The sequence below is a fragment of the Biomphalaria glabrata genome, chromosome 1 (genome assembly GCF_947242115.1).
Source record: "Biomphalaria glabrata chromosome 1, xgBioGlab47.1, whole genome shotgun sequence".
In the NCBI taxonomy this organism is placed as follows: Eukaryota; Metazoa; Mollusca; class Gastropoda; family Planorbidae; genus Biomphalaria; species Biomphalaria glabrata.
Genome location: NC_074711.1, coordinates 11,049,438 through 11,065,042, shown reverse-complemented (window position 1 = coordinate 11,065,042; position 15,605 = coordinate 11,049,438). Strand labels below are relative to the sequence as shown.

The window sequence follows — 15,605 nt, the reverse complement described above, 5'->3', positions numbered from 1 at the left end:
TGCAAACGGACCGATCGGCGGACTTATTCCACCACATTTGGAATTAATGAGAGCATTATAAAAAGCTTTTTCTTTTTTTAAATAAATCTGAAATATTTCAAAAATATATGCACTCAAAATGAAGAGGAGAAAAAGAGTAAAGTGGGGATAAGACCCTTCTTTGTTCTGAGTAGAAAATTAGTTTACAAATAATGAAGGTATAGCTGGCAGGTTACTGTTGTTGTTTTTTTTAACTAGTGGATCATTTAACAAAGAAGGATCGTTTGATAAGGGTATACGTATCTGTGTGAACGGTGTAACTGTGGACAGCTCTGAAGATTTCCCTGTAACAACTGGGAGCCCTTCAAGGAACCTTCTGGACCCTGTTAGTCAGAAAGTTTCAAAGTATGGACATGAACAGGTTAGAAAAATTAATTAGCTTTTCATTAACTTATAAGCTGCTACAAGATTGCATGACTTTTTTCTTTTAATTTGTTCAATTTTGTATTTTCTAGCTGCTATATCTAGTAGATGAGTAGAATCAGTGCGATAAAAAATTAAAGACAGGGTTCTGAGTTTGTTGAATCTTTTTTCTATTTTAGGAAGACATGCCGGATTACAGAAGATCATGGCAACACTCAGATGTGACTTCTGGTTCATCATTTGATCGTAAAGATCGTGCTCGGATACTGGCCATGACCGGGAAAAGGTACCTTATGTTTTTACAGATGATTTTTACATTTAACATTTTTAAATTTTGAAATTAATTTTAATTACAAAGTGAACATGGCTGACATTAATATAACCCTATCTAAAACTATAGTTTGAGCTTGACCAGTTTAGAGGGTGATGATGGATCTGAAGATGAGGATGAGGAAGGCCACTACAATGACCTGAACCACTACAACAAAGTCATAAGCATTCCATCCCAGAGACCAGCCGAAGATGCTCTCAGTATATCACCAGTTGATTCTAATGGATCAAGTCCATCTAGTCTAGGCTCAGGTAAGTCTTCTTGTCATTTGGCGAATATTATGATATTTCAAGAACCAGCAAACATTAAATTCTCTTGTACATAGTATGTAAGGACAAAATATTGAGTCAGTTACCATCTATTTTTTACATTGCAACAATTTTTTTAAATTCTTCCTTAAGAAAAATCAACACATTGATTGTTTTGTTTTGGTACATTGATTGCCTTTAATCTTAATTATATTACTAGAAATAATATATTTGGGGTCAAATCTTGCTGCACGACACTTTGATGAAATTAATTCCTAAATATATTTGTAGCAAGAAAGTGACTTTAAAAGCATTGTATGAAATTTCATAAGAAACTTACTGTAAGGGACTTTAACTCAACAACTTGAAACTCTGAAAAAGATGGCTTCATAGATTTTTATTATAGATATTTATAGATCTACTAATAAAGTAATTTTATAATTATTTATAATTTTTGTAGGGGGTAATTTAACCCAATAATCTATTGAGATAAAATTCAATGTTTACAGTAGACTACTATTGATAAGATGGGATAAGAAGTTACAAGCAGGTTTTCATCTCTCATTCAAAATATCTTTTCTTTTTTTTTTTTTTTTTTTTTTTTTTTTTTTTTTTTTTTTTTCATTATAATAAATTCTTTTCTTTTAATTTTTTTTTTTTAGAGTTAATTACCTTTTATTACTTAAGAGGCACTACTTTTTAAAACTGGAAAGAATAGCTTTTGTGTTAAGTGTCCTAAACTAAAATTGTATACATTAGAATTTTAACTTGACTCAAACAGTTTAAGGAGATGCTGGTCTAGAATGTCTATCATGACAACTGATGGAACAGTTTGTGAAATATTGGGCATAGTTTCCACCAGACATTCTTCAATCTTGTTGGAGTAAATGATCTTAAACCTGGGCCAAGCTGACTCCTTATCAAGTCTGGCCTGCTGGTCACATTCTTGCTGCCCTCTTGTCCAGTTGAGACTGGGCCCCTCTGTTGACATTGACTCTGGAGGTCACATGTTTGCTTGTTCTCAAGGCCATGACATGACAAACACTACAAGGAGAGGGGGTGGGGGGGAAGAGGGAGACAACACTTGTGAGAATGGCTTGTGATGTGTTTACTCAGGGTACAATTTATCTCCTCTTGCCTCAATAGGCCCTCCCACAACACCCATATTTTTTTTTTTACTCTTTTTTTCCTGTCTACATCAGCTGGACCTTTAATTATTTGTATACAATCATTAGGGTTCATTTCCCATAAATTACATATATAGTGCATTGTTCACAATATTTAAGTTAAGGTATTATCTATTTAGGAGGACTATAGTGTAGTATAAAGATTTTTACTTCACCCAAAATCATGTTGACATCTTGTACGTTAATGTAACATTGTTTGTTAAGTTCACCACCAAATTCCTAATGATAACACTGTTTGATGTAAAAAAAAAAGGTTAGAATATAAGAATTATTTTTTTTTTATGACATAAAAGTTTGAAAATAAAAAAAAAAGTAGATAACAGATTTCGGGCCATAAGCTGAATGTATAACCATGTCATGTGTTTTAATTATATTTAAAATGAGGATCTAATAATGAAAGTTTTAAGTTGTCAGCTGTAAAGAGGAATAGTGAATCATTAGTTTGGGAGACTGGACAGTGTTTCCCTTGCAGTACTAAGCTTGTTTTTTTTGTCAGAGGGACACAAAGTCAACAAGGAAACGAAGGCCTAGGATAGCCTCCTGGATTAAACTGAGACACAGTGACCAAGCTCCATCAATCGGATACCTGTGTCCTTGTAGTGTGTGCTGATCTGTGACAGTGGCCTTATGTGTGGTTGGGCTCTGTTGCCAAGTTGGCTCTACTCTGAAGTTAATTTGGAAATTTTGGTTTCAAGCCAGTAGTGGCTTTGTTTTTTTTTTCTTATTCTGAAGCCAAGAGATTCAAAGATTTATATTGCTGTGGGTTTATTCTGTGTGGATTTTGGATACATTATCTCTGTTGCAGAGATTTTTAAGTATTCTTCAAAAGAAAAAGATGCAGTGTTTTCAAGGGAAGTAATTTATTGAGTGAGTTTGGGTTTCGTTGTGTAGATTGGCAAATGAATTGTCACAACTGGAATAAGTTTCCATGGAGTCACTGCAAGTGAAGAAGTGAAAGTTGTGTGCTAATTTCAGTTTGGATTTTTGGTTGGATCATGGTACAGTTTATGATTGTAGGCCTCATTCATGGTAAGACAAGGAACATGTGCTACTCTTGTGCAACTTTGTCATTTTGTGACTAAACAAACCTCAAGACTTTAATATATATATATATTATTTTTATTTATTTTTTTTATTTTTTTTCTACTTACAGGTCGTGAAATGCCAGATCCAGGTGTGGTAGGTCCTCAAAAGTCCACCAACGACCTACTTTTGTCTTCTCACAACACAAAATCTTTAAGTGATTTAACTATAGCATCAGAATCTTCTGTAGTAAGTTTTTATTCTGCTAACTCATTGTTTGCACAATCATAAGTATAAAGAATAATAATAAACAAAAATGATTTTTTATTTGGTTTTGTAAATCTTTAATTATGGACTGTGATAGTGTTTGCAGCTATTGACTATATTTTCTCAACAATGAACTCTGTGATGTCTCTTAGCAGAGTTGATTTTGTTTTTGTTTCAATTTTAAAACAAAAAATTTTTATCTGATAGAATAATTTACTGTAATTATCCAAGCAAGTGAGAACATATTAAAAGTGTATATTTGATCATTTCTAGAAATCAATGGGTGAACCACTTCACCAGTCCAGCTTAGACAGTCATCCCATGTTACGTCAGTACCAGGCCAACATGAGTCTTAGTGTTCCACATTCCACTATGACCAAGTCTCTCTCTACTCCATCTATACCCAACGCAATGGAGAACTCAAGTAAGTAAGGAGTTACTACATGAAGTTATTTATGATGAATTCAATGATTTTTACATACGTAATTTTTTTAAATACATAGTCATTGTCAGAGTCTTGATAGATTTCTACATACATATTTCTTTTTAAATTAATATAGGTTTTCAGAATCTTTATAGTTTTTTACGTACATATTTTTAAAAATAATAGTCATTTTCAGAATCTTTATAAATTTCTAATGGGATGTTTGTTGTTTATGTAAAATCAATTTCCAAATCAAATTGTTTCACTTAATTGCTCCTTACTGCCACCTTATATTTTGTCTTGCAAATATCTTCACCAATCCTCCAATTTTTAAATTGATGTTTCTACATTTAAAGTCAACTACTTCAGTTGCCCCGTTTCATTAATGCATAAACGACATGTTACCTTTTGTGCTTATAACAAACAAAAATCATGACCCAGAATGCATATATGGTGCTCTTTCACACACACACACACACATGTTAATTTCAAGGAAACAGCCAGCTCAAAACATCGACAGAACTTTTCAAAAATTAAAAATAACTCTTAGCTAATGTTGCCTCAAATATAAATGTTGTGTTTAAATTAATAATAATAGTAATTTGAATTTTAGAATACTGAAATCCATCTAAGTTTTTTTTTTTCAATTTGATTTTCTACACTTTGTGCTGATGTTTTGCGGGCTGGAAAACAGTGAATTAGGCAAACAGGCCATAGTTTGGGCATCCCTGGTTTAGTTTATTTGCTAATTTATGAACTCTCGATTGTGTTTTATATGTTTAAATAGTACACAGTGTCAACAAAAGGCTCACAAACTAAAAAGAAAATATTCGTTAGGATAATCTCTTTCATTCATAATTGAAGTTTGACATACAAAAAAAAAAAAGTATATATTTTTATTATTTAAATGCCAAGCGTAGCCATTGAATAGAAACCTTATGTCTACTTCCAGGTGACACTTCCAATAGAGAAAGACAAGGCAAACAGTGAGTGCAGTGACTTGTTGTATTTGTGTTTCTTCTTGTAGTCAAGTGTGTTAGGCTCTCAGTTGGTGTCCTAATTTGGGCTAAAATAAATAGAATACAACTACAAGTATCTTTTTTTTTATGAAAAACACTTTTCAAAATAATTATTTATCTTAATAAGTTTTTAAATTGAAAGTTAAAAAAAAACCAATAAAGTCATTACTATATAATGTTATGATATCATATTTATATTTATACTACTAATGAATCAGACAAAATGCACTGCATCCTGAAGTAAACCAATAGTAACTAGAAATCTAATCTGCTCTACTAACTGACTTTAGGATTGAAGAAGAAAAAGGTCACTAAATTCCCTACATGCTCCATTTTCTAGTGGCTGGGTTTCTTGTTTGTGAGTGATATATTTTTTGTTTAAAGTAGATGTTAGATTGTAGAGTGGTCTTTTCCTTTCAGCCATGAAGAACTCCAGTACTACTTCAATGAGGATTTTGAGTGAGTTATTGCCCTTTGCAGGCACTTTCGCATTCATTTGTATTCTTCATTTATGTTTTTAATGTTTATTTTTAACTTGCCTGCTTGCACATACAAGATCAACAAAGCATTCACTATAGTATCTCTTTATTCAAAGTAATCAACATACACTGTTTAGCTGCTTGGGATGCTTCCTTTCAAAGAGTCTTAGATTGTATTCTATATTTATATAGTTCAATTTTTGTAATATTATGTTAACTACAATTATTTCACAAGTGCATTCATTTTTTGCATCTTATATGTTGTTGTTTTTGTTTAAGTTACAGTCAAACCTTGTTAAATCGAATGTCAGGATCACAATCACATTGTAAAGCTCAAATATAAACGAATGTATCTCAACTACTAACACTTGACTGAGAAAACTTGAAGATTTTTTTTCAAATATAAAGCTACTTTACTGCTTTTTCAATGCCTCTGGCAATCAGCGCTCTCATTAATTTACTAAAGCTAAATAGCAACAAATACTGTTCTACTCTGTGTATACTTTGTTTAAAACAGGTTTTAGCACTGTGGGAAAAGTCTCAATGTAACCAAGGGGTGTTTATTGAAATAGTTTTAGAATCTTTAGTGTCAGTAAGTTTGATGGCCCAACATTTACTGGTGGCTGTGTTACAAACTTTTGAGAAACACTGTAGGGTCTCACAGGAAACTCACAAATTGTTTAGTGGACCATTAAACTAGCAAAATTTTGTGGTAGTTTAAAAAATAAAAACTATTTAACAACTAAAAAAACACTAATTAGCAAAAAAACACAAAAAAACCTGCATTGCTCACACTGAGTATTGTATAAACTATTTTTAAAACATGAGTCTTTAGCTAGCAGAGCATGTTGCATTAATGTATTATGACAATATTGTATATTAGACGATGAGAAAAAATTAAGTCATTTATTTAAAGCAAGACTCATTAGCATCTGTAACCAACACATCCCGAGCTAAATTTACATTCACTTTGCTAATAACATCACTAACAGAATTTTTCCTTTAATGTTTCCTTGGATGATCTGTGGAAAAGTACAGGATCTGCATCTTATTTGTTTGTATATCGGTAGTAGTAGTAGATATAATAAGAGTTCAGATGATTTGATTTAGGATAGTTTATAATGATTAAAATTTTTTTTTTTAATTATTGGGCTGCTCCACCATTTATTGACTGATAAGAAATATAAGTACTTATTATTAGTATTATTTTTTTTTTTTTTAAATTCAATGAATATTAATGGTTTTATTCATACTTCTATAGAAAATGTAGTTTGTTTCAGAAAGTTTTGTTTTTTTCACATATGTACATAACATTTTCCATTTAATCTGACAAAGGCTACTTATCTATCTTTCTATATTACTTTGAACTCCATCTTTGTATGGAAAAGAGTTTTATTTTATTAATCATAAACTAATAATATATTGATTGAGTTTCTATTTATCTAACGAGCTCAATAATGTAACCTTTTCATCAGGATAACCAAATATTAACACTAACTTTTGTGTATACATCATATACACTCATTCTCAAATAATTATCAACTGCAGTGTTCACAAAAACTTTATACAACTTTAAAAAAATGAAATGAAATGTCATTTGTTTTATATTTTAATCACATTTGTGTAATTGACTATGTCATCACTAATAATTGCAATTACATTTAATTAAATGTTGTCTATCACCCATTTATTAAACCCTCTTTAAAAAAGTTACCATTTAAAGAAAAGGAACCTTTTGTATATGCACATTCATGGATCAGAATTAAGGACTCTAAGAATAAAGGTTCTCCAGTTGTTTTTCTAGTCTTTCTTAAAGAGTTGTCAATGAAAATACAAATCAGAATACTGTCATGTTGGAACACTGCTGTAAGAAAACCAATAACCCTTTTCCTTTCCAAATGTACTTTATTCCAAAATATTCAGACTCTTCAATCAGCAGCACTGCTCATGGGATCACAGTTTTACTTCTCAATGTGCAATTCTTACAGGCTCTAAAGCCAAATGATAAAAACATTCAAATCAGAAATATAATGTACACAAAAATGTAGATATATATGTTTTTAATAGGTTCCTTCTACATTTCTTCATCATTTCCTCAACATCTAACAAATGTGCTAGAAGAATCTGGTTCTAAACAAATGCTCTGATTTTTCAATAGGAATTCATCTCAGGTTCTAAACAAATGCTCTGATTTTTCAATAGGAATTCATCTCAGGTTCTAAACAAATGCTCTGATTTTTCAATAGGAGTTCATCTCAGGTTCTAAACAAATGCTCTGATTTTTCAATAGGAATTCATCTCAGGTTCTAAACAAATGCTCTGATTTTTCAGTAGTAGTTCATCTCAGGTTGTAAACAAAATGCTCTGATTTTTCAATAGGAATTCATCTCAGGTTCTAAACAAATGCTCTGATTTTTCAATAGTAGTTCAAAATAAGAATGTGCCACCTTCTTCTTCAACTGCAATTCTCTTGCTGCACATTCGTCTCTTTGAACTAATTCTGTGTTTCCAAAAGTGCCTACCTTAAACTAACATTGTTGTCTAGTATGCTGTTAGACTGGCACACATCAAACTTAAGTGTTAGTGAATTCCTAACATCCAAACATGCAAAGATTTATAGGCTAGAAAAGGTGTTTCAATTCAGTGTAAAATATTTAAGATTCTATGTCACAGTTAGGCATAAACTGATGACAGAATAAGAAAGTATATGAAAGAGAGTTTAGCCTTCAACTCTACCTTCCCTTTATAGATAGTAGCTTTTTTTTTAAAGAGGGGTAATTAAAAGAACCAAATTATTGGACACAAATAGCTTTCCACAATTTGAGACTGAATCTGCTAAGTAATGAATAGAATGATTTGTTATTTCATTTCTTGTGTGTATAATAGTTTGTGAACCAGCTGTAACATTATCAACCTTATTCTGCTAGAAGCTCATAATATAGTTGTCTTTTTCAATCATTATGTATCTATTTCTCCTGAAACACAGCATGATACTGTTGAATGGGTTTTAAAATAGGTTTCAATATTTTTTACTTATTAGTTTTTCTTAGTTTTATTTTCTGCTTGTAATATCCAATACAAGAAAGTACAAAGTTTGTGTGTGCAATGTTCATATGAACATTTTAACTATTAATACAATGTTTAAAAAAAAAATGTTGGCAAGGATCCCATCTGATGGATTCATTAACCTCTTATTGTTGCATCCAGAACACATCTCTCTTGCCTCCCCCCCCCTCTCTCTCTCTCTCTCTCTCTCTATTCTGCTTAAGTCAAAGTAGGTCAGAGACAATAACTGACCTAGTCAAAGAAGTCAGTCATGGGAGTCTCATCAATGAGTACTTTGTTTTGACCTACAATGTTAAAAGGATTCTGTCTACACCTCTCCACCCACCCACCCCCTCTCCACCCCTCCCTCTCCACACACCTCTAGCACCAGGTGCATGCTACTTATGACTTCAATTTGGCCAAAGAAATTTCTTTAATTGAATCTACAAAAACCAGGTTGATCAACTGGGCTTCCAAGACAATGTCTCTATTTCTAAATAAGCAATAATAACAAATACAAACCAGAACCTGGAATAATTGTATTACCTTTTTTTTTTTTTGTTAAGAGTTTGTTAAACTTTGTGGCCTGGTTAGGTCTGTAAGGTCAGATGCACTAGAATAGAAAGGAATCATTTACTTTTGTACTTCAAATCCAAAAATTGTCTTCTAAACTACATTTATTTATTTTATTTTTAGAAGACACTGAACTTGTGTAAATAATTGTAATTCTAAAATTGAGCCTAGTGTTTGAAAAGTGTTTGAATGTGATTTATTCCTTGTCTGCAGTGCTCAGTTTCAAAGACAGAAGGAAATAGAGGAAGAGGAAGAAGAGGATGGGACTCATAAAAAGAATGATGAGTAAGTTTGGGTTATTTTGTTTTTTTTCCTTTCAGTTTTAAAAATGAACGTTTTAGAACTAACATTGCCTGTTAGCGTTTATAAAAGAATTACTTTGGTTTTTAAAAGCAGCTTTAACACTTTTAGGAATTTTTTTTTTCAACCAGCAATTTTTGTTAATGGTCTTTGTTTCTTTTGATCACCCAACTTAATTATATTTTTTGAATGTTTCAATTTTGTTCAGACATTCACCCAATGAGTCAGATGAAAAGTCTGGCAAATTGACCAGGAAAGATGACAAAAAGAAAGCCAAATCTATAAATGTCTTGTCCAGGCTCCACAACAGCTACAGAACCAGAAAAGTAAGAAGCTACTTTATTTATTTTTTTTAAAGAAAATAAGTTAATGACTCTAACACATTTTTCTTAATATGAACAGTTTTTTTTTTTTGAGATTTTAATGTCTATCAAAGTTATAAAATGAATTTCACCGTTTCTTGGAACCAAGGTTTTCAACATAGTGAGGAATCTTTTTTCCCTCTTGCAACTATTAGTATGCCCACCCAGCCTGGCCATGTATCTCACGCTCCCAGAGTGCCTCCCAATGTTAATGCAAGAATCGCTAGCTTTGAAGATTTGCTGAGGGAGAGTTCAAAATGAAAAGTTGTAAACTGACGACATCTTCTCATTAGTTGTGATACCAGACTGGCTTGTTGCTTAGTAGTGATACTTGAACTTTTCTGTGGCAAGTTCCCCTCTCAATGTCAGCCTGACCATTTTGTTCCACCTCCTGCAAAGATAGTGCAAGTGTGTCTGTAATTAGGAGATGAGAGTTGTTGGGGTTCAAATCATTATTGACCTAGTACCACTTCACAAGCAATCAGTTACACCTGAGAGTGTGTGTGTTTTTTTATTTATTTAAAGCAACCGTTTCATAATTTGACTTTTCCCTGTCACACTTGAAAGAGGGTGATCAAGATGGTTGACTGAGCTGCTGAGTCAAAGGTCCTGCTTTAGGGTCCCTTTAGAAACAATCTCATAAAGTAATGATTTGATGGCATTTCTAAGTCCAGTATTGTAGATCTGAGATGTAGATCTAAGTGGCTTTCCTAGGAATTTACCATCATTTGGGAGCGGGGGGGGGGGCGCTTGACCTCTTTGGGGGCCCCTGCATTTTGCATAATATTTAATGTAAAAAACACTCATTTGGGGCCACCCTCAAAAGGGGACTGGGGGGGGGGGTCCAATTATCCTCCTCCCTCCCCCACGCTAGCTATGCCTCTGGGTTGACATCATCTGCTTAAAAATTGTCAATTCAACTTGAGGCAGTATATCTGATGAGAAAACCCAGGAATGTCAGGGGCAGAGACTGCTATCACTAGAGGTGTAAATAAGCACCACTTGTCAACTAGTAATGTAGATCTCTTGTTCTCACTGTAATGTTCTCCTTGCTCTGATTTACTGTTTCTACCCACCTACTGGGGCACCTACCCAGTTTTGCAATCTTTTGACCTTTTTTTTTTTTGACCCGCCATTATCCTGTTATGCAATATTTATGTAGATATTTCTGGGTTAATTAGCTTTGACAAATGGGTGATGAGTCTATGGACTCTGCCAACACACACACACACACACACATCTGTTGTTGTTACACTGAATCTGTAAAATCAATCTGAGGCGTTAAATATAAGTTCTTTTATTCGGCCAGAGGGAGAAGAAGAAGAAAAAACCAAACAGTTGAGACAATTGAAAACCCTGTTTGACCTCGCCCAGAAAGGCTGGCCTAGTGGCCCAATGTGTGTATTGACCTCGCCCAGAAAGGCTGGCCTAGTGGCCCAATGTGTGTATTGACCTCGCCCAGAAAGGCTGGCCTAGTGGCCCAATGTGTGTATTGACCTCGCCCAGAAAGGCTGGCCTAGTGGCCCAATGTGTGTATTGACCTCGCCCAGAAAGGCTGGCCTAGTGGCCCAATGTGTGTATTGACCTCGCGCAGAAAGGCTGGCCTAGTGGCCCAATGTGTGTATTGACCTCGCCCAGAAAGGCTGGCCTAGTGGCCCAATGTGTGTATTGACCTCGCCCAGAAAGGCTGGCCTAGTGGCCCAATGTGTGTATTGACCTCGCCCAGAAAGGCTGGCCTAGTGGCCCAATGTGTGTATTGACCTCGCCCAGAAAGGCTGGCCTAGTGGCCCAATGTGTGTATTGACCTCGCCCAGAAAGGCTGGCCTAGTGGCCCAATGTGTGTATTGACCTCGCCCAGAAAGGCTGGCCTAGTGGCCCAATGTGTGTATTGACCTCGCCCAGAAAGGCTGGCCTAGTGGCCCAATGTGTGTATTGTCTAGTGGGAAATGTTTATTTATGCCTTTTCACGTTATTAATTTGGGGCACCGCCCACCCGATCCGCCCCTAATGAAAACCCGCCTCTCCAAAATAAAAAAAAATCACAAGAGTGAAGAGATAAAACAGAAAAGATGAAAAGAATTTCCCCTACATCTGGGGAGGCAACCATTTTGGCTTTTGATATTTTTCCCCCTCAATGTATCAAAGTTTGTCTAGTTCTACCTGGGTGGTCTCCCCCCCCCCCTTTCCCGTCCTTTTTTTTTCTCTTGTCCGTGTCTCTGGCAAACAGAAATTGTCCGCCCCTGGCCATATCTAGGCTTTGCGCCGCCTGCGTGCATTCCTGTCAGTGATGTTATTGATTTGTTTTGAAGTAGAGTCTATGTGTAATGTATTCGCTTTCGCTTGATATACTGCTGGCTGTGTCGGACCAGGTGTCTCATTCAATTTCCATTTAGACAGAATGAGTTTATGATGAACCTGATCTTGTTCTGATGTAAACAATGAATTTGTTGTGTCGAATATTCACTCAAAGAATTATTGGATCATGTCATTGGTGTAAAGACACGTGGGTTTCAGTGCTTCAACCTGACGCTTCCACTTCCTATAAAGTTTTGGCATTTACATTTGGAGAGAGACAGATAATAAGGTGGTTAAAAAAAAAAGTGGTCATGATTGAAATGAAAGTCCTCGGGTTTGAATCTCTCGGAATGTCTAGAAATTTTGATCAGAAAAAACAAAATCCAGATAATAATAGCAATGAGCAATGTCTTCGATTCCGAAGATTAATGTTGAGTGCAGTGTTTCACATAAATACGCAAAGCCCAGTTGCGACCTGCAAAGTTTGCCACACCTGATGCAGAAAAAACCGTTGTCAACCAGGGTCTGTTTTCTTTTTGTTTTCTGCTCTTGTCTTTGGGCATTTCATTGGGTCTCAAATCTGTATCCAGCGACCTTCGTAAGAGCTCTCCAGCTGTTTCTTTCAGAGGCCACCCGCTTAACAGCTCCACAGTGCCAGTGAGTAAAGGCAATATGGCGCCTGATACTTTACAGTGTTTCCATATAGTAACGATGATGTGGGTAAAAGATGAAACTAAATGAACTGACATGGCTTCCGATGGTTATGGTTCTGCCCACCTTATTTCAATAATGCAGAAGGTTCAGTTCTGTAACATGCCAGCCTCTCATCATTCGTGGGACGTTTTGGCGCCAACTATTGTAGCCACATTAAATATCTTAATTTTATTCGTGAAAAAAGAATGATTCATGTGTGTGTGTGTCTTTAAAAAAATTTTTATGTAAAGGACAAAAGTTGTTGGGGTTTTTTTTTTCCATTAGATTTGGGTTTTAAGTTTCTATGGAATTATTATAATGTCGCTAACATGATACAATGTGCGTGGGATTTTAATGTTGTCAAAACAAAACAAAAATTCAAATAAAAAAGAAACAATAATACACCAAATAAAAATTAATTCAATATTTTGTTGCCATGAAAATGATTTATTTAATTTATAGTAACTCTTACTGAAAAAAAATTATTAAAAAATACAAAAACGGATGCCATCCTGTTCGTGTTGCACACCTCGCCTATATAGGAGGAGGGGAGGTATATCATTGGTCTCACTTAGGAATCTGACCTTTCAGAGTTGATATGTTGTATGTGTTTCGGGTGTTCCCTCAGATTTGAAGAGTATCACATCCTAGCCCACATCTCCCGCAATTTGCCTTGGGATTGCGGCCGGCAGTGTTCGAACCCGGGACGATAGAGACGACTTGACCCGAGTACATATCACACGACCAGTAGACATCCAAAGTTTGCAATAAGCGTTCATGAAATAGTCAAATTATTTAAAAAAATTTTTGGGGGGGGGGGGGTAGAGAGAGAATGTACAGAAGATTGAAAAAAAAAACAAAAACAATGTTTATTTTAAAAGTTTTGTGTCATCAAAACTTCTCGCACCAAAACCTCGTGTACCCTCATTAGCGTCCCCTCTTTTTTTTTTTCGATTTCCAGACATATTCAGCACTAACTGTTAATGACAGTCATTGGAGAGTACACATAGTCTCTCTCTCTCTCTCTCTCTCTCTCTCTCTCTCTCTCTCTCTCTCTCTCACTCTCAATATATATACGTACCTCCACGGTTAATAGCAGAGGTGGAAATGGTACTAGTAGTGTTTATTTTTCTGTCTCAACAAAGAGATTTCTGGCGGAATATATTCACTACTTAGAAACTGTACATGTTTCTGTTCCAATCATTACAAACGTGTTGCAGCAGTTCTGACCAGACTATCAGAACAGGTTAATATAAGTTAAAATAAGTTAATTGCTTTTTTTTTTTGTTTTCTATTTACTTTAGCCTTGCTCATATAGATATTCTTTGACCATCACACTACATAGTCTTTGGTCCGGGTTGATACAAATATGTCCACTTTGAGTTTAATGAATTGGAGGCTTGCCCCAGCTAGCATTGTGCTCATTTAGAATTTGTTGAACTCAGGGTCTTGCCCCACCTGATACCGAAGCTATTTAGAGTTATAGAGTTTGTTGGTGTCGGGGACTGCCACTAAATTCCCTGCATTCTTCCATAAATGGGAGCAGGACTTTGAGTTTTCTCCAGTAAGAGCCACAGAGTTGACAATTTAGCGAGTTTGCAAGAGTTGTGTTTCTAGTTCTAGACCAAGTGTTACTCTTGCTTCGTGTGTTTCTAGTTCTAGACCAAGTGTTACTCTTGCTTCTGGAATACTGGAGAGTGTACTTACTATAGTCACCTTGACCTTTCTATACTAACTATCTTCCGTGATTCTAATCTGGAGACCCGCAGCAAATGTTCATCGAACAGGCGATCTCTCTCTCTCACACTCACACACACACACTGTTTTTGACTGTAAACTTTGACCTTTCTGTTTGTTGTTTCTTTGAACTAGGACCCACAGAAAGCTGCTCTCTCCCACACACAAATATCATTGTCAGCATTTTTTGTTTCCATGCACACACATAACATACCTCCGGGGTGGGGGGGGGCAGACTGGTGGTAGAGTTCTGTCTGAACAAAGGCACAACTTGTGATAGATCTGTCCCAGTACGATCCTCATTAAACCCTTACCTATAGGTATGTGAGTAATGGCTTGCTGTCAACACTGATGACTTTACAAAACGTGTATCAATTGAACTTGGACAGATGTCTCGCATTTGTATTTCAACTTCCGATAAGACTTGGGGAGGGGGGGGGGACTAAATAATATCATCAATAAGGAGTTCTAGAAATTGATGTCTTGTAATTATTCCAATGTCAAGTAGACTAAACAGCCTGACCAGTGGGGACTAGAACTGAATGGGACCTCCATTGCGGGACGTTGAAAAGTCAAAGAGACTTGAACTACTAGATTTTAGATCTAGCTCGTAGCGCCGCACAAATCTTGTTGGGTTACTTTCTCTCTGGTAATACTAGTGTCGAACAAAGAGAAGAAAGGGAGAGAAGAGAGGGAAACTATTCAAGGGAAATAACTGGTGTTGATAACATGACGCCATCTTGTTGTAGGATGACGGACGATCAGAAGTGACAGACCCACCAATTTGTCTCACTCTATCAGACTCAGTGTGCTGACATGTCGTCTGCTTGTGTCACTGATCACTTAGTGGTACTGGAAACATGACATCTCTGTACTATACTTAAAAGGGATTGCTCATTGGCTCAAATTGTGCTGATGTGGGATAAAATCTAAATCTAATCTTGGAAATTTGAAAAGGGTCTATGAGGCTCGTCATGGGCATAGCAATGAGTAGCGACTACTTTAAATATACGTCTGCATTCGTCCTTCTGACTCCTCAGATCAAAATAGGAATTATATAAATATATACACTTTTTGGGTGTCTTTTTTTTTTTATAAGGGATGTACTAATGAACTGAGAAAATGAGCTTCAGTATTTTGGGGAGGCTGGCTGGTGGAAGGACTCTTCCGGACCCCTTAATATACTGTACTGTGTAAACCAGTGATGCCCAAAATACGGC

The 15,605-nt window shown here is 35.4% G+C and overlaps 1 protein-coding gene across 13 annotated transcripts in view; it reads left to right on the top strand.

The window, feature by feature from the left end:
• The window catches only part of LOC106071145 (A-kinase anchor protein 13-like), a 160,546-nt gene that overhangs the window by 97,128 nt on the left and 47,813 nt on the right, over positions 1-15,605 (top strand). For 12 of the 13 annotated variants that reach the window (XM_056021580.1, XM_056021596.1, XM_056021591.1 and 9 more), the window contains 9 exons: positions 238-400; positions 582-688; positions 803-984; positions 3,322-3,440; positions 3,732-3,882; positions 4,835-4,868; positions 5,322-5,360; positions 9,212-9,283; positions 9,507-9,624. In XM_056021580.1, coding sequence (XP_055877555.1) covers positions 238-400; positions 582-688; positions 803-984; positions 3,322-3,440; positions 3,732-3,882; positions 4,835-4,868; positions 5,322-5,360; positions 9,212-9,283; positions 9,507-9,624 — 985 coding nt within the window. The remainder of the gene's footprint in view (positions 1-237; positions 401-581; positions 689-802; positions 985-3,321; positions 3,441-3,731; positions 3,883-4,834; positions 4,869-5,321; positions 5,361-9,211; positions 9,284-9,506; positions 9,625-15,605) is intronic. The other variant, XM_056021542.1, reaches the window with a different exon arrangement.